The 20,261-nt window shown below is 39.6% G+C and overlaps 1 protein-coding gene across 8 annotated transcripts in view; it reads left to right on the top strand.

Moving 5' to 3' along the window:
- NR1H4 (nuclear receptor subfamily 1 group H member 4) overlaps positions 1–20,261 on the top strand; it is a 56,807-nt gene that overhangs the window by 18,459 nt on the left and 18,087 nt on the right. For all 8 annotated transcript variants that reach the window (XM_061639489.1, XM_061639490.1, XM_061639487.1 and 5 more), the window contains 6 exons: positions 4,109–4,471; positions 8,259–8,399; positions 13,728–13,861; positions 15,155–15,253; positions 16,139–16,238; positions 17,960–18,106. In XM_061639489.1, coding sequence (XP_061495473.1) covers positions 4,109–4,471; positions 8,259–8,399; positions 13,728–13,861; positions 15,155–15,253; positions 16,139–16,238; positions 17,960–18,106 — 984 coding nt within the window. The remainder of the gene's footprint in view (positions 1–4,108; positions 4,472–8,258; positions 8,400–13,727; positions 13,862–15,154; positions 15,254–16,138; positions 16,239–17,959; positions 18,107–20,261) is intronic.

Raw genomic sequence — 20,261 nt, 5'->3', positions numbered from 1 at the left:
CAGAGCGCTCGGGATGTTTATCTCCACAATCCACATTGTACCCTGGGCTCGAGCTCACACTCGGCCCCTTCAGTGGACTCTGTTGCCTTTTCAAAAAGACATTGCCAGCTCCAACCATCGCAAAGTTCGTTTGAGCCCCGCTCTGCGCCTCTCCTTCCGCTGGTGGACCAAGGTTCAACACCTCTCCAAGGGCACGTCGTTCAGAGAACCCCGCAGAACCGTCGTGACCATAGACGCCAGCCTCATAGGTTGGGGAGCCCACTGCAACTCCCAGTATGTTCAGGGGGTTTGGCCCAACGCAGAGCGAGCTCGAAGCATCAACTGGCTGGAACTAAAGGCTGTCCACTTGGCTCTATGTCATTTTCAGTCTCTGTTCCCTTTGCATCATGTGCTCATTCGAACAGACAACACGTGTGTAAAATCACATTTGAACAGACAAGGGGGCACCAGGTCTCGTCCTCTGCAGGACTTAGCCTCCCTCATCTTTGTCTGGGCAGAACAACATCTACAATCCCTGAAAGCAGAGCACCTCAAAGGGATTTTGAATGTGACAGCAGACTGGCTCAGCAGACAACAGGTCTTCCCGGGAGAATGGAAACTTCATCCAGCCATTTTCCATCGTCTCCAGTGTCGGTTCGGCGCCCTCTCAGTCGACCTGTTTGCTTCCAGTCACAATTGCCAGCTTCCCAGGTACTTTGCCCGATACCTGGACTCAACAGCAGAAGCAGTGGATGCTCTGACAACACCGTGGCCAGACGGTCTGTTGTACGCCTTTCCTCCCATACCATTGTTAGCCAAAACCTTGAGGAAGGCGCGAACCGAAAGGGCACAGCTGGTTCTGATAGCACCATTTTGGCCACGCCGTCCGTGGTTCTCAGATCTTCTGGCAATGTCAATGATGGACCCTTGGACACTTCCAGTAACGCCAGACCTCTTATCCCAGGGTCCAGTACTGCACCAGGACCCTACTTGGCTCAATCTAACAGCGTGGCGTTTGAACGGAGACACTTGAGGTCAGCTGGACTGTCTGACGCTGTGATTGATATTATTTTGGCCTCGAGAAGACCATCTACCACTCGCATTTATCAACATACCTGGGTGGCTTTCTCCAAGTGGTGTCAGTCCCACCACCACGATCCATCCCAGGCTAATGTGCACCAGGTGCTCCAATTTCTCCATAGTGGCTTTATGATGGGACTTCGACCCAACACTCTACGTCGACATGCGTCTACTCTGTCATCCATTCTCTCAGTGTCCTCTCCTGGAGATCATATTTCCTCACATCCGTTCATCAAACGTTTTTTGAGGGGAGTCGCCCTACGCTCTCCGGCTGTTGTCCATCGGTTCCCCTCATGGAGTTTGCCGAAAGTTCTGCAGGCTTTGCAACGCCCTCCGTTTGAACCCATCAGAACTGTGCCCCTACGTATTCTGTCCTTCAAGGTCCTGTTTCTGATTGCAATCACATCTGCCAGACGCGTTTCGGAGTTGGGCGCATTATCTTCCGCTAGACACCTCTGCGTCTTCCATAAGGACTCTGTTGTGCTGAAGACTGACCCTTCCTTTCGTCCCAAGGTCGATTCAGTTTTTCATTGCAACCAGGACATTGTTTTGCCTTCCTTTTGCCCGAATCCTACCCATCCTCTCGAGAAGGCTTGGCATTCGTTGGATGTCCGGAGGGCTCTCAAGACCTACCTGCCTAGGACCCAAGAGATTCGACGAACGGAGTCTCTGTTTGTATCCTTTCATCCAGGGTCTATGGGGCATAAAGTATCCAATCCTACCTTATCCCGTTGGTTAAGGGCATGCATTACCTTAGCATATGAGTCCCTGAAGCTGCCAGTTCCTGCTAGTATAACAGCTCATTCTACTAGGTCAGCTGCCACTTCGGCTGCTTTTGCTACTAATGCTCCTGTTGCCGATATTTGTAGGGCTGCAGTCTGGTCTTCCCCACACTCATTTATAAGACATTATAAAATTGATCGTTATGCCTCTGCTGATGCTTCTTTTGGCAGACGAGTGTTGCAACAGGTTCTTAATGAGGATTAACATGTGGGTGGTCCCTCCCTATATGGGTTGCTTTGGTACATCCCACAGTGATGGCCCACCTCCTATGGAAAATGTACCATTGGTCTCACCTGAAAGGTGATTTTCATAGGAGTGGGCCATCACGACCCTCCCAGTTGGAGGATGACTAGAGATTTTATCAATGGGTTACATGTTATTGTTACGCTATTATATTTAAATGTAAGAGTGAAGTCAAGACTTTTACCTCTGTTATGTTATGTAGTTATGTTAGAGTCATGTTGTTATGCATGTGACTATTATGTTATTTTCCTGGCGGGCCTGTTGGCCTTGTTCTTGTATTTTTAGATATCTCTTTTAGACTCGCTACGAATGAACTGGAGAGTGGGAGGGGCATGACGTCCCTAGTCTTGACTTCAAAAACATTCTTGCCTTCGCATGATAGGTGGAACTGTTACCCACAGTGATGGCCCCTTCCTATGAAAATCACCTTTCAGGTGAGACCAATGGTACATTTTGGTTAATGACTGTGCCGAGGTATTGATAATCCTTGACAAGTTCAATATCCTCATTGTCAACTTTAAAGTTACATAAATCTTCTGTTGTCATTATTTTAGTCTTTTTGACGTTCAGCTGTATTCCTGCTTTTGTGCTTTCCTCTTTAACTTTCATCAGCATTCATTTCAAATCATTACTGGTTTCTGCTAGTAGTATGGTATTGTCTGCTATCTTAAATTATTTATATTTCTCCCTCCAGTTTTCACACCTCCTTCATATTGGTTCAATCCCGCTTTCTGTATGATATGTTCTGCATATAGATTAATAAGAGCCTAACAATAACATTAAAGTGATAGCTCCCTCTCGAGTTTGTTCATCTCTTATGCAAATAGAAGTTTGGTTTAGAAAAGTTTTCTAGCATTGGCATTGGCAAATCAGGGCTACACACTTACTAGCCTGGTATTGGGCATGAAAACAAAAGAAAAAAGTAACAGAATTGCTCAGAAGAATAAACTGATGATGAAACCGAATGTAGTGTTTGAACATCAATATTACATACGTACGGGTGCTAAAATTATTAACAGAATACATTCAAATGTGCAGGAACATTCCGGAATTGCAGATGAATATACTGACAAAATGCTTAGCACTGAGATGTAACATTACATTTCTAAATGCAATTTAACTATAATATTCTGATCACTTGTTTTTGGGTGATGTCGTCTCTGTTCATGTAATTACTGCAGAATAAGCAACTAGATCATTTTATTTTAACTGCCTTCTAGATTTTGAGCCTTAGGACAAATTCACATCACAATTTTTCTGCCTTCTAAAAAAATTGCATTGATTTTGAACTGCTTGTGATTAAATAGTTCAAAAGATTGTTCGCAAGTCAACCCATATTTGATCAATTCAGATTCAGAAGACTTCATAAAAATTAGTTGATCTGTGACCAAGACATATATTGAAAGTATTTTTGTAATTTCTTATAATATGTTAATTTAATCATTATCACAGTAGACCATGTAAGAAATTGCAAGTTAATCAGCCAAACAGACTTCTGGGAAAATGGGCTTTTAAAAAGTGTTGGAATAAGTATCAAGATAATGTACAACCGTATGATGCATTTAGTTTATTGTAATATTATATATATATGTAAAGTTTACATACTGTTCTATGTTAACAACAACAGCAACAACAATAGTTTATGTGTCAGTTCAGAAGGACATTCATACTTATATAGCTTCATCTCCTAGCTAGACTGTCTTCAGAATTGCATGGATGCACCAAAGTCTTAACAGAACAGTAAGTAGCCTTTGTTCCAAAACACAGCTTCGAACTTGGCTAACAGAGAGACACATCCAGAGAGATCCAGGAAATATGGGAAATGGATTGCTTAAAGGTACACTTAAACATCACAGTTCCATTCATGGGAACCATTCATCTCACTCATATTGACTGGATGTAAACAGAGGTTGAGAGGGGAGGAGAAAATTATAATGAGCAGCCCTTTAATGTAGGTGGAGGGCTGTTCCAATGAGAGGAAGTTACTTATAATAAGAGAAGTTGTTTTTGTGTTATTTTCTAGGTTTACTTCCAGAGGCAATGACTTCTCCAGTGCAAGATTCTGATGTGTCACCCTATTCACAGTACAACGCTGTGCACTTTTCTCCAGTACAGCCTCCAATTTCTTCGCCACCTTATTACTCCAGCCTTAGCATCTGTCCGCAGCAGCCTGAAGAATGGTTTTCACCTGTAATGTATGAGCTCAGAAAAATGCCCTCTGATAACTTTTTCACAAAGGAGCCAGACCTCGGGGGGATGCCTGTGGTCAAGAAGTCTCGGATGGGCCCTTCCTCTGGAAGAATGAAAGGAGAGGAGCTGTGTGTTGTCTGTGGTGACAAGGCCTCTGGGTACCATTACAATGCCCTTACTTGTGAAGGCTGCAAAGGTAGTACAAATAAAATGGCTGGAAGTACAACAGGCTATTTATATGTGATAGTTCATTTACTTGGCCAAAAGTAGAAACTTGGTCTAAATATGAAATTCTGTTGCACTTGCCATAAGAAGATTTTTTTTTGAATGCAGACAGGTCAGCTGAAGGGACTCTGTGGTAGAGCCATTCATTATTTTGCAAAGGATTAACAAATGAGGCAAGGACTGACTGGACTTTAAAGCAAAGCCTCTCTGGCAAATTGTGCTGGCAAAAAGCTTCACTTTTCCCCATGCAGACACTTAGATCCAGAACTTGGAAAAGTTACTTTTTTGAATTACAACTCCCATCAGCCCAATCCAGTGGCCATGCTGGCTGGGGATGATGGGAGTTTTAGTTCAAAAAAGTAACTTTTCCAAGCTCTACTTAGATCATAGAATCATAGAATAGTAAGAGTTGGAAGGGACCTATAAGGCCATCAAGTCCAACTCCCTGCTCAATGCAGGAATCCAAGTTAAAGCATCCTATAATTAGGATCCTATAATTGGGATTTCTAATATATTCCCTTGTCTGGAATGGCTTCCCCATTAACTTCAAGGGAGTGAGTGAATTTTCCTGCCTATTCCTTTGTTTACACAGATCAAAGAATGGTGTTCCCTCCTCACATGACTGAGAGATCTCTGTGTGTACAGAGGATCACTGCTTGAGGTAGTTGGCAGTGATCCATCAGAATGGAATTGCAGGGGACCCAGTATTGCTAAGAGGGAGACAAATACACATGCGGTTCCTAGGAGGTTTAGAGGAGCCTTGCTTGATAAACCAAATGATCAGAGATCCAGTGTAGTATAGTATTGTGTTTAGAGTTTTGGCTTTAGATCAAGGAGACCTGAGTTCAAATCCCTGCTCAGCCACGAAGGATATTGTTTCGTAGCCTGTTTTGCCACACAGGTTTTGTGTCACAATAAAAGAGGAAAAAATGTATACAAGTGGAGAACTACCAAAGTTGGACACCAACTCCCATCATCCCTGACCATTGGTCATACTGTCTGGGGCTGATTGGAGTTGAGCTTAACAATATGTAGCAGGCCACACATTCCCTGTTCCTGAGGTACACTGACCTGACCTCTTTGGAGGAAAGGTGGAATGAAAGTTTAAATAATAAATAAATTATCCTGGCACTTGTTTTTTTTAGATGTGTTTTCAGCTCTACTATATCATTTCTGGTATTTTGTGTTACATGCACAAATAATACATATACTTTTAAAATCAACCTTCCAGGTTACCTTTCTTGGTTCCCACTGAAGTAGATAAGACAACAATTTTCACAGAGAAATTTCTACATCAAAGATAAAGCTAGAAATGAGAATAATAATTCTTCATTATTACCAGCATCAGGATTCAAGGGATGTAAATAAAATAATAAAAGTCTTGAAACTATTTATTCTGCAATAATCATGCCAAAGTTGAAGAGGCAACTCTAAAATAAGTGTTACAGTAGCCCTCCCTAGTAGACCATGCTAAGCTGGTACCCTCTAGATGTTTTAGACAAGTCCCATCAGTCTCAGCCAGCTAGGTTGGTGAAGACTGATTTAAGTATACACTATCAGTTAAGAGTGCAACCCAATAATGATTCTCCAACCTCAGCATATTTTGTTTGAGGGTTAAGAGGAGATGTTTGGAAGCAAGCAGATTCTCAGTAGGGCTATCCAATCTAAATGTAGAGAAGTAAGGGACATTTTGGAATTGTGGCATCTATTCAATAAAGTGCTATAGGCCAGAAACATATAGGGATACCACAGTGTCCTAAGTACATTGATATTTGAGCATAAGAGTAATTATTCTTTAACACTGGGGTATCTTATAAACATACCTTTCAGTAGCATACTATTACATATCTGAAATCTGTTGGCTTATGAATGCTAATAACATTTGCATGTCCAAATGGTTTTTCAATAAGACACATTTTCTATGGGTTTTGTATTTCATTTCTTACTTCAGTAGAATACTAGAGACCTCTCTATTTCACCCTTAACATTATCAAAATGTTTACTGCCAATGACAATGTCTGCATACAGGTTTTTAGTATGATTTTTTTTATAAAACGTGGATTTAAAATATCTGTTTAAGATAAAACTGGATTATGATTTATTTATTTATTTAAAGTAGGAAAATGTTTTCTACAGGCACTGAAAAACTCAGCTTTAAATCTAACCTCTTCTTTCCCTTCCTTAATCTCCATATGGAAATGAACTAAACTCTAGGGAATTATGGAACAGCAACTATGTGGCTCTGAGTGAAAGCGCCAAATAATTTGCATTTCAAAAGTGGTCTGTGTCAGTCAAATATATTTCAGTGGAAACTATACACAAGACATTTTGGATGCAATGTCAAATGGACATAGTGAAGTACCAGGGTTTTTTTTAAGATGCAGTTTTATTATTCTATAACAAAAACTGTGACTGGCTACTGAGAGGCATGCCTGAGCCAGGAATGATAAACTCCATCCACTTTAGAGGTGGGATACTTCTGTTTTACAAACGGTGATATCCAATGTCACACGAGTGGATGTCTACTCACACAATAAGACTTCCCCTTCTTCCCCCCCCAGACTGCTCTGAAAGGTCCCCCAGACCTCTGGAGCATATTTGGGGGGCATATGGGGGGCAGAGGGAGGAGAGGAAGAGGAAGTCCTGTTGTGCAAGCATATTTCAAGATAGGTCATGAGTTTGCTTATTTATAAATATACATACTTTTCTTTATAAAACAAACTCAAAGGAACTTACAGAAAGGTCATGAAATGCATAAAGCACAGTAATAGCAGTTCAAATCACTAAAATGTAATTTCATTCAATAAAATTAAGAGCAGAATGAAGCAGTTCAGCATAAAAATAAGCAGATAAAACAGGCTTTTGAGATGGGTTAGGTTCTGTTGGTTCTGTAGAGATTGGTTGTGATTTTAATCTGTTAATGTTTTTATGTTACTGCTTAATGTAATTGTATATTTTTGGCTGTACGTCGCCCAGAGTGGTTGGACAACCTCCCACATGGGCGACTAATAAATTCAATAAATAAATAAATAAATCCACACTAAAAGCTCAGCAAAATAAAAAGGCACTAGGAGCTTGCCTAAAGCTTAACAGAGAAATTGTCAACTAAACCTCTCTAGGGTGGGGGTTCTGCAACCTGGGTGCCACAATAGAAAAGGCCCTGACTCATTTCCCAGCTAATTGTACTTCTGAAAGTGGTGGGACACATACCAGGATTTCCTTGGTTGAATGCTACCAATCTGACTGGATTTCATTTACAGCTAGCTATTCAGTCATTAAAGGTTCTGCATCATATGGAGGAGTGCAGAAGGATGCTCTAGAGTCAACGCCATGATTCATGAGCGTGATCTACTCCTCTGGAAACACTGATATTATGTCTTCAGTCCACCAAGGAAATACAGGAAATTATTTATCTATTGTGTTCCTTTGATTGAGATCCCTTTCTTAATGGTGCCCAGTTCTTTACCTCCATTTTATGAAAACATTCCAGATTGTTAGGCTTTTACATACATTTCTGGTATACACTCATGTCATGATCCAGAGCACCATGTACTTGGGTAGGGGGTATATGAGATAATTCTTCCTGCATTAGCATAAGTGATGGAAATATATATCTATTAATGAAAGACACTTTCTGCTGGGTAAAAAAGGAACTTGAGCTACTGAAGATCTGATAATACATTTATAGCATTTTAAAAAAAAGAAAACTAGCTTCAAATTGAGATCTTATTCTGCACATGTCCTTGTTCATTCATCAGGTTTCTTCAGAAGAAGTATCACCAAAAATGCTGTATACAAGTGTAAAAATGGAGGGAACTGTGAGATGGACATGTATATGAGAAGAAAGTGTCAGAAGTGCCGTTTGCAGAAGTGCAAAGAAGTAGGAATGCTAGCTGAATGTATGTATATAGATATTTGTATCTCATAAAAAATGTCTGTTGACTGTATTGGGTTTACTTTGAGTATGGCTGACACTGGATATCATCCTATGTGATTGTATTCACAAAAATGGTGCTGGGAAAGGCCAGTACAATTTAAGATGGTCTTCAGGGTATGGTTGAATAGAGCTCAAGGTACTATCTCAGGTACATGAAAGAGTGTAATAAAAACAAATAATCAAACTGAGAAACCAAAACCAAGGTGATCTATTTAGTGAAGTGAACAACTCCCCTTAGCTTCCTGTAAAAATGTTACGGTTGTCCAAAGGAAACCCAAGTCAAGACAATCGGTCCATCTAACTTGGCATTGTTTATCCTCACTGGCAGCAGTTCTCTGGGGTTTCAGACATAACTACGTGCAGATGTTAGGGACTGAAACTATGACCTTTTGCATGATTTCTACTGCTAAGCAGTAGCCTTTCCCAAAGGGCATTGTATATATGAGAAATAAAACTGAAAAAGATGGTAGGACTATGCCATACCTGAATAATGTCGAAAAGCAGATTGGGAGTAACAGAAGACATTGCACTTATTGAGGAACATATCATAAAAGCTTTCTTAAATGAGCATAGCATATCATGTGGCCTGAAAAGGGACTTATGTATTGACACAAGTACTGATCAAAGCTGCACTTCAGGAAAATAGCAGGAAGTAGCTATTCAGGAAGTAGCAGGCTCAGATGAAATACTTTCAACTGTAGTCAAAAGCTTTTTGAGTAAAAGGTTTATCAGCCTTTATTTTCCTAAAATTAACCAGGTACCCTATAATGTGAACTCATATTTTCAGTCCACTGCATCTTCTGTTTTTTATATATGATAATGAGAGAGCCATGCCTTTCAAAGCATGAACCACGGCCTGTCTTTTGGATTTACATTTGCTTGGTAAGGGCTGGCCAATTTACTAATCTCTTACTGGAATCCTCTAATATAGGCCTCATCAATGTGGCACATATAGGTGCCAGTGTTCCCCCAGTACCTTGGTTTTAGTAAATATTCCCTCAAAAATCCACATTGCACAGGAGGAGACTGTTCGTTCTTTCTGATCAGTTCCTGTTTTGCACTGGCTCAGCCTCTCCTACTTTGAACACCCCCCTTAAACATACCCACATTTCATTGGATGTCAGGATTGGACATACACACTCCCATCCATTCTGAACAGAGGTGAGGTGCAAAGAGCGTCTGATTGATGGGGTGGCTGATTGGAGAGGCATGCATGTACCATTTTGTGGTCCTGTCTCTTTTTCTTCTTTTAGATGAGGAAGCCATTTTGTGTTATGCCACACCGAACAACACCCATTTTGTTTTATGCCAGCAGTTCCCAAATGTTTTCCCTCATAGACCACTTGAAAATTGCAGAGGTTCTTGAACAGATTTTTCTGCCTGTGTAATGCACTGTGCCAGATGCTATATTGTTTTTCTGGTTTCTAATCCTCTCTCCACATGTCATGGACCACCTGAATTAAGCTTGTGGACCATCCATGGTCATGGATCACCTGTTTTATGTCATGTTCCTACATCAGCCATTTTTTGACTAGTGCTCAAATGTGCCCACTGGCCCAAAATGGTTGGCAGCCCCTGCTCTAATAAAACCTTTGGTCTTTATTTTCATCACATGTTAAATTTCTGCAATATAGAAATGCTGGCATTTAGGCATTTTCGTGATCTAAATAGGTGTCACACCCCAGTGCTGTTTGCTCCTGAGTGGGATGGCGAAGGGGAATACAAGTAGCTGCAACTCAGTGAAGGAGAAGAGAGTTAGAGGTCCAATTGCAGATCTCCCACATTATGTGTAGTTTGATCCTTTAGACACTTCCCATTAGCTTAACTGGCATAGGAGCTATAGCAGTACTTTCTTTAAACTTCACTAAGTTGCTTTTTTATAAATACAAGGATGGGATTAAGGCTGCATTTTGCACATCCTAGTGATGGCTCCAATCATCTTGGCACAGCTGTGGTGCCAAACCAATTTAGGTCCATACCGGAAATTAATCTACTCTGGGTTTTTAATATATTCCTATCCTCCAATCTGATCATGAGATGCTATATTAACTGTTAGGCTTTGTGGAAAACAACACCCTCTGTCAGCATTTGGAATTCATGCAAGAATTATAATATAATTAATCTTTCATTCTGTTAATTTAACGAACCACAGAGATCTTGAGAGATGCCCTATTTCCACCCAGTGCATAACACACACACACACACACACACACACACACACACAAGTGCTCCCAGTGTGATGGGGACACTTAGTGAATCTGTGAGTGAAGCATAAAAATAAAATGCTACAGTGTTGAATCCAGAACCAGCTGGGGGAGGGGGGGGGGAGAGGGAGAGAGACTGCTGCCTAATAATAGAAAAATAGGCCAGTGTAAATAATATTGGCTAAGATACTGGAAATGGAAACTTGTAAATCAGCTGATCATTTTCTCAGATTGTCTTGTGTGAAACAAAGGCCAACAGTAGGTACTGCCACTTGAATCTTCCTCTGCAATGGAAACCTGTACTTTGTTACACTGAGGTTCATATAACTTATAACTTAAACATAAGGATGTTCTTTTAAAGTACAGCAGTGAGGATATTTTGCAAACTATTTACCGAACAACCCTCAAATAAGGAGTGATGGTGTACTTTTTTATTATTCAAAGGTTGGCCAGCAGGTTTAAACTTGAAATTCCTATTTGTCAATTGACTTTATGTGAAATGGTTTCCTTGAAATTAATGTTACCTTGGACTTTGCTTCATTTACTGAGACTACAGTGCTGCAATTATTCCTGTGGAATTTTGCTATAGTGCAAAAGAGAGAGAGGGAGGGAGGGAGAAGGAGATGAAGTAATCTAACCAATATTTATGGCCTTGGTCATGTGCTCCTGGTCATGTATCACATCAATATGTAATCATGCCATTATGTGTGTGTGAAATGCAGCTATAAAGTCTATACCTAATTCAAAAAAGCAGAATTTGAAAACTATCTTCCCTCAGGTCCACTTACACACTATTGCACAGATGGGAAAACCTGAGGCCATCCAGATGTTGGTGGACTGCAATTGGAGTCCAACATTATCTGGAGGGCCACAGATTCTTCATCCTTGCATTGCAGAAAATACAAGATTGTCTCGGAAAGCCTTCTCTTGGTGCCCTCACCTGTGGAAGTTAGGAAGGTGGCTACTGGAGAGAGGATTTTTTCCCCCTGTTGCATCTCAATTGTGCAACTCCCTCTGAAGTGAGATTCTTGTGACACTTTTATTATTGTCCTTAAGCACCAGGTAAGCCTGTCCTATTAGTTAGGCTTTCGGTGGGTAAACTGAGTTTGTTTTTGTCTTGGGTGGTATGTCAGCTGTTGACTAACTGCTACTTTTATTGTTTTTTATGTATAATAAGTATGCTGATTTTTTATTGGTTATTTTCTATTTTTCTGTTATACTGATTTATGATATTTTATTAAGCAGCCTTGAATGGCATCTATGGCAGAAAGGTAGCATACACATCTTAATATAAAAAAGCGAAACAAATAAAACAAGTTCCAGTTTGTTCATTGTATGTCACTGTGGTGTAGAGGGAGAAAGATGGATATCTGACAAGATGAAATACACAAACAGTTGTCTAAGGGCTCTGTACTTGTGTTTGCCATGTGTTTGCCGATATATCTGCCCTCCAAGACATTCCAGTGTTCACTGCAGTGGCAAGTGATGGACATATAGGTACATTGGTGAAAAAAACACAAACACTATACAACCAGAAGTGAAACAATGGAAGTCAATGCTAAATCTAGATCCTGCATCATTACCATAAATACTATTTTGCTCCTTCAAGATATTAGGAGGAACTGTTATTTTAATTCTTTAAATTTCCTCTTCTTTCAGTGATAGAGAAAGCTTGCTTTCTATGCTGCATAACTTTATAATATACAGGATATTAAAAGCATTCACCACTGAATTAGGTATTTTCATTGATATCTTCCTTAACAATATCTAGTCTCTGAAAGAGATTGTCATCCCCAAAAGTAGGGAACTCAGGTGACCCTATTTTTTTTTAAAAAAACTACTTTAATTTAAATTGTTGTGATGGCTGTGTCCTCGGATTAACATTTACCTGCTGCTGTGTTGCCGTAGGATGTATTCTGAAGTTAAGGTAAATCTTATTAACATGATATAGTGAAAGATGCAACATTCCATTTTAAAGAAAGTCTAAAGTTTCATGCCATTAAGTATTTCTGAATGGTAAAAGCATTTTGTCATACATTAATTGTGCTTGCAGATGATCCCTTGAAAAATTTGTGGGGGTATCCGGACTTGGCTCACAGGATCTCTTAGGAATACAATGCATGGATGACTTACTGTTGTGCTACCAATTTTTTCCCCCATTTCATTCTTCACTATACAATACTGAGTTGTATCCAATGCAACCCTTCTGTTAATGGAAGCTCTTTCATCCAACAGAGAATTTCATGTATGCAAAGGGGGGAGAGGTGATTTTTGGAGTTCCAGTATTTTTAAGCAAGTAAAACAGATGTGGAGTGATTATTTCATCAGAAGTGATTACCAACCTGACACAGTTTAATATTTTATTTATTTAAGCAATTTTTACTGCCCTTCATCCAAAAAGTTCCCAAAGCAGTTTTCATAATATTAAAACATAAAATTAAATCAACATTAAAAAAAATGGAACAAAACACTAATCAATACAGTAGAGTAGAGATAGAAAGGGCTGGGAGAATTTAAAAAAAAGGTCATCTCAAGCATAGCACAAAAGACACCCAGGTAGGCCTCTCTGGAGAGGAGTTCCACAAGCTGGAATAGTCAAAAGTACCATTTACTTGGTCACCTCCTGCCTCACTTTTAATAGGAGACAGACCTGAAGAAAAGCACCAGCAGATTGCCTTAACTTCCAGGCAGGTTGATAGGGAGTTGCCTTGGACTTCAGGACTGTAAAAAGTCAGTATCAGCACCTTGAATTGGACTCAAAACTGAATTGGTAAAAAATGAAGTTCTTTTAATATATGTTTCCAGCAAGCTGTTCCAGCTACAAGCCTTGCATTTTATACTAGCTGCAGTTTCCGAACCATCTTGAAGGACAGCCTCATGTACACCACACTGCAGTAGTCTAACTGGGAAATTACTAGAGCGTAGATAGAAGAGGTTGTAGCTGGTATACAAACTTTTGCTAGTAAAATGAATGAACGAATACTCAGGGAATATATTAAACACATGTGCCAGATGTTTCTGTGTAATTTGGTTTACACACATGCTGAAGTGTCAGATGTACATATTCTTTATGCACAATGTTTCAGGTTTGTTAACAGAAATACAGTGCAAGTCAAAACGGCTAAGAAAAAATATATCCCAGCCTCTAAACCAGACAACTGGTGAAGATACTGAGGGGCCTGACTTGAAGCAAGTGTCATCTACGACCAAACTCTACAAGGTAATAAAATGATTGTATCTTGCAAATGATATAATTGAGTAGTTTGATACAACTAGTAAACATAGAAGATTACAGGATGATTATTGAATATTAGTAACATACAGACTTTTCATAGATTAGTCAATGAGTTTGTAACAATTTCTGAAGATAATTAGATATGCTGTTTGGCATGTAACACCAAAGATGTGATCTGTGTTCAGTCTTGAGGATCACATTGGAGTAATATTGTGAACTCTAACTCTGTCTCTTATTTTCATACTTTATATAAGTATGTGATTTGCATTTAATTTGCATGATTATGCCCCAAAAGTCTTGTTAATGGTCAGATGAGATATCCAATTACAGAAGTATAATTCCATCAGTTTCATGTTGTGGTTTGTGATTGGCCTAAACCATTGGGATTCTGTAGTCCCAGAGAGGTGACAGCTCAGGCAAGAGGGTGCAAGGTAAGGTGGTTAGCTGGAGCAGGACGGATTCAGAACCTTGGACTACAGTACTACAGGTATTGGCCCAGAAATTGTTGACATGAGTTCAGGACCACAGCTAGCACTCCTGCAGCTGAAGTAGGAGACAAGTCATCTCAGCACCAACCTGGGGTAACTGCCAGGGCTGTATAGCCTGACCAGGAGAGTATTTCTGGAAGCTCCAGCCCCCCAAGGGCTGTATCTTTAGGGCACACATCTTGTTTTGCAGCTGCTCGCTTGTTCTCAGGCATGAAGTTCAGAGGAGTGGTGACCTAAACTGGTTGGGCCTTCCTGCTCACCGGAGGACTCTGAGGTCCACTTTTCAGAGTCTGAATACAGTGGTACTTCTCCAAACTTTACCAGAAGGGGTGCAAAGTCCAAGGCAGAGGGCCCTACTTGGGAAGGATGGGGAGTAGGTGTGACTCCTCCTCTGAGCTATGGCTGCTAGAGAGGTCAGTCGCTGAAGGCTCTCAGTTGAGGGCCATAACAGTGATGTTGCAGTATGACCCATCAAAGTATTCATTCATTGGTGAAAGTTGTCTTACCATAAGCATAATAGGGTTTTAACAGTTCCCCACCCAATATCATTGAATATAATATCTAGTGCTGGCTTGGAAAGATGGTTGTCATCTCAAGTTCATGAACCCCTTGTAAAATGCATCCATGACAAATTCAGTATATGAAAACATTTTATTGTATCATTTTCAGGTTTAAGAATAACTGCTTCTGTTGAAAATTGCTCAAATCTGTACAGTACATTATACTTAAAATATGAGATAGAAAATCATACCCAGTTACGAATGCTTATGGTTTTTTATTGCCAGTGTAGGAGAAAGTAGAACTAACCCCAGAACAGCAGAATCTTCTTCACTATATCATGGATTCATATAATAAACAACGAATTCCTCCTGAAGTGTCCAGAAAGCTTGTAAGTATGCTATTTAACACAATAAATACATAAGCATTTCAGCATTCAAAAATGGCTCATAGCATTTCCACATGAAATTCTAGTTGTTCTAGAAAAAGTCTTCCATTGCAAAATAGTTTTTCCAGTGAGGATTAGAGATATCGGACACAATCCTGTTCTCCAAATCTAGAGAGCAGGGTGTGGAGGCTCTGTATGCAGGTAAAGAAATGCATGCAGCTGGGGAGAAAAGGATGGGCCAGTTCTCTTCACTTCCCTGCTCCCTTTCACCTGCCATTCAGCAGTGGTGAGAGCCACACACAGAGACCACTGTCATTGAACAGGAAATACAGGACAGGTAAGGAGGAGAAAGGAATAGGCCATCTGAATCTACTCCTTTTCCTGCCCCAATCCAGCTTGATGGTTTTCTCTTCTCCTCTGAAAGTAAAGAGTGGTGCGAGTTCCACCATGTTCAGCTCTCATGCCTGCTTCCATAATGTACATCTGTATGGCCTGGGTTGGTACATGACCTTAGAGGTCCTCTTCACCTCCTATAGTTGCTCTGTATAGTCTGATGTGGCAAAAACCATGCTCTACCCACAAACAGCAGGACTGCTATTACTATTTTCTTGGCCTTATGTGACAAGTGGTCCCCATCTGCTTTTAAAAGGACGTTTAAATTACTTTTTAAATACTATCTGACCATTTAACTTTCTCATGGTGAGGTCTAGCATAATCGATTTTCTCATCCTTTCATAATCTATATAATCTAGAGTTGTTCAGTTAAATTGAGCCACCCAATTCTAAATTCTCTTTAGCTACCATTGAACAAATAATGGCTTACTACTGGTATTTCTACTAATACTAGCACTATTATTAATAACAACACAATTCTGTTTTAATGTTCAGTTGCAAGAAGAATTCAGTGCTGAGGAAAATTTTCTCATCTTAACAGAAATGGCCACCAGTCATGTACAGGTCCTTGTGGAATTCACCAAAAGATTACCAGGTAAAATATGTTAAATACATTTGGTCAAACACTTTCCATCTAAGTTTCAGTTACAGAGGTACACCGTTCTATGTTTATATGTTGGTGTGCTTGTCCTGTATACATAGGACTATCCTCTTGATCACCAAAGGGGGGAGGAGGACCAGGTCAAATTAAATCAATCAACAACTGGAAGCTTTCTTCAAAATCTAGAATCGTACTAACCTTTTTAGAGCAGTTTAAGATCTAAGTCTCTGCCTCTATTACCATTTGTTTAATTTTGCTTAATTATATAGCACCATCAACATTCATGGTGGTACTGCTTTACAGTTTATAATACCATATGATCTTTTACCAAGCAATTTACAATCTGATTTTGTTATATTCAGTGTTGATAAATTATTTATTTATTTATTTTAAAATAGTAAATTATATCCTGCCCTTTCTCCCAAAGAAGTCCAGGGCAGCAAACAAAATAGATCTGTGATATCCTTCACCTTTTAATGTACTTTGTGTCCACGTTTCCCACAATATGGTTCCATGTGGCTCTTGCATTGCAAGTGGGCTGCAAAAACTCATTTTCCAGTGGAGAAAATAGCCAACAATTCCAGCTTTTGTCATACCAAACTGTAAATGTTCTTTTAGACTCTCAAACATATAGTCATGTCTTTTTAAAAGTATTGCGAGAAGCTAGCTTGCCTTGGCTGGATCAGTAATGATTAACAGAAAGTGCCTTAAAATTAGGACTTGACTTTCATCTCAGCAATGGATTTTAAGGGATATTGTAGGCATCAATTGAAAGCACCCTCCCTGTCTTAAGGCCAATTTGACCAATGACATATCATAACTTAGTACTTAGAGGGCAAGCATGAAAAGTGGTACTCTTCAATCTACTACAGTGTTCTGCAACTTTGGGTCCCCAGATGGTGTTGGACCGCAAGTCCCATCATTGCTGATCTTTGGCTAAGATGGCTGGAGGTGATGGAAGTTATAGTCCAATAAGGCTGAAGAACACTGATTATTACCCATATTTAAATGAGTAGCCTTTAGCTGGTCCAGCTCCATATCAGCCAATGACTGTTTGTTTGTTTTTTATTAGAAAATATGTAGATAAACTAAGGCACATTGTCCTGACCTTTCTGAGTCATGTTGACATCTGTATCAGCTGGATGCAGACAAGGAAATAGATCATTATTAGAAAACCCTTATTAAAAAATATGAAACCTATTACCAGCTCCCTTTAAAAAAAATGTATATAGATCATATCATGTTTATTCTCTCATCTACATGCTGCTCTGTTTTTAATTTCTTTTAAAAGTTCCAATTCCTTTCTGTAATGTAAATGAAACACTGGAGGAGGGGCAAGGTCAGTGGACAAATGAAAGAGTTGGAAACTACTCAATTGAGTACTGAAAGACAATAATGCAACCAGCTCTCCTTTAACATCGAAGCAGGAATTTAATTTATAATATGCTAATCAAGTTGAAAGTAATCATCCTGTGATTTTAAATAAAATTACAAGCATGTGCACACATGAGAAACCTGGATAGGTTATTGCCTGGTGGTTTAAGAAAGAAAACAGAATACACTCTTCAAACACAATTGCCTGTAATGAGACAGTCAGCTGGTCTTGTGCCAAACCTGCAGACATGCCAACCATCTTTAGCTGCCACCCTCTACAATATTCTTTGCTGGCAGAAAGATGCTGACTACTAGCGTGATATTTTCACATTTAATTACAGGTTTTCAAACCCTTAACCACGAGGATCAGATTGCTTTGCTAAAGGGTTCCGCAGTGGAAGCCATGTTTCTTCGGTCAGCTGAGATTTTCAACAGGAAACTTCCTATTGGGCATGCTGACCTCCTAGAAGAAAGAATTCGCAACAGTGGTAGGTGCCTCTGATGGATAGCAAAAGGAACCACACTAGTCTTTGAAATGCCAGGCAAAAATGCACCCATTTCATAAACGGCACTTTTCAGTGTTCAGTAGCAAGCCACTCAGTCAGCCTTGTGTCCAAAGGTTATCAAGTAAATGTTTAATCATAAAAATATAAGTCCTGAGAATAAAACTGCATCGTTATAACCAACTTCATTTGTTCAAGGATATGCATAAATAAATTAGGGCAATGAAACATACTTCTAGCACATTTATTCCAATAAAACAATCTCACCAATTTCAGTTATTACAAATATACAATTATAGTACAAGGTCTACCTAACGTGTATCTTTGGGAGGGACATCTGGGTTAGCAGGGTAAAAGAGTTCATTTGGAATAAACTACACTGTAATATGACAGATTATATATTTGGCTTCATAAGGATCATTATATTTCTAGTTTTGGTATGCAGGGGTTGTTATAATTTTACAACTTTCTATGCACAGAATGCTTTTTCATTCTCATAACAACTGTTTGTGGCAACTTAAGTCACAGAGTTAGTGACTTTCTCAAGGCCATCCAGTAATCTTCATGGCAGTGTTGGGATTTGAAACCATTTCCAACCTAAACATTCTATCACTTGCACTATAATGTCATAACTACTAGATGCACAGAATTATATGTTCAGTGAGGGGAGGGGAGTGTTAAGGTGAGTCAGTCAGATATTCATACTGACACATGCTGCCTATTTTGCTGTCATGGGCCCACAGAGAAAATAACTCTTTCTTTGCTGCTCTCTCTGAGTCCCAGCCTACCAAACGCCACTGGGATGAGGCGTAATTATGTCTTCTAGAGCTGCAGTCCTATGCACACTAATCTAGAATAAGCCCCACTGAACACAGCGATATCTGTGGAGGTTTCTTCAGCTGATGTCTTTTCTAGTATTTTATAGTCAATGCACTGAAAGAGAATTATTTAGATTTTTTTTACTGTGCTGTAGATTCCCACGCTGAAATGACATGCTGCCTGCTGTCATTGTGATGATCTATATAGCTTATCTGTTGAAACAGAAATACTTCTCTGTTTAGAAGTTTATTTGGAGTTAATAAATAAGCACAGCTTTAAGAATATCTGATAACCCTACTTTTGTGGTATATTTCTTTCTTCTGGGAATTTGTCCTAAATTCTCCAAAAGCATCAAGGATATAACTGATTGGATCATGTTTCTGGAGAAGTAGGGATACTTCCACATAAAAAACAAGAGCATACAAGTGCATTAAATGAGCTCAGTTAGTGCATAGTAGCCTACATTTCCCAATTGTTTCTTTTTTGAAGTTGTTCTTTGAAATACAATGGTGACAAATGTTTTCTGGATATTGCTCTGGTTCTTTCCCAAACTTTGTCAAGTCATCTTTGAACACATAAAGAGGATACATGAAGACTTCACAGGGCAAATGTGCTTATGTGGGAGCTCTTACTTTTGAACCAGCTCTCCCTTGGAGGCATGTTTTTAAACTATGAATAGCCTGTTTCCAACTCAGCTGGTTTTTATAAAAGCCTTCTAACATTAAGAATTTGGAGCCTGATTTTCCTTGTTTTCCTCTTCCCTCCTTATGCCCTTTTTCTTTGGTGTTATGTCTTTTAGCTTGTAACCTGAGGGCAGGGACAGTGTAATTTCTATTAATTTGGGAGGCTTTCTTACTGAAGAGTGTGTATAAATGCTGGAAATCAAGGGTAGGGAACTTGAGGTCCATGACCCTCATTCAGCCCACCAGTCCTCCTCATTTGGCCCACTAGGTCATTTCAGCCAAGCCACAGCAACCTGCCCTACCCAGACATCATTTTTTAATTATTATGTGTTTGTATTGAACTGTATTGTTTGCTGAATTTATTTGTTTTTGCCTTATTTGTATGCGGTTGTGTCCTTTGATATGATTACATTGATAGTGTCCCGGCCAGAGCCGGAACTACGAGGCTGAGACGTGGGTGCAATTAAATCTCATTTTATTAAAGTAATGCATACATCAAAGGCATTGCACTTCATAGAAAAACCTGCACTAACTCACTAAAATCCCTAACTACACTCTAGACAGGCTCTGCGGCGTATGAAGGAAGTTGACACAGCAGCTCTCCACTGTAAGCGGCAAGCTTAAGTAGGGAACGTTTT

This window comes from Rhineura floridana, chromosome 8 (genome assembly GCF_030035675.1).
Source record: "Rhineura floridana isolate rRhiFlo1 chromosome 8, rRhiFlo1.hap2, whole genome shotgun sequence".
Classification (NCBI taxonomy): domain Eukaryota; kingdom Metazoa; phylum Chordata; class Lepidosauria; order Squamata; family Rhineuridae; genus Rhineura; species Rhineura floridana.
This window is presented reverse-complemented; position numbering and strand designations above follow the sequence as displayed.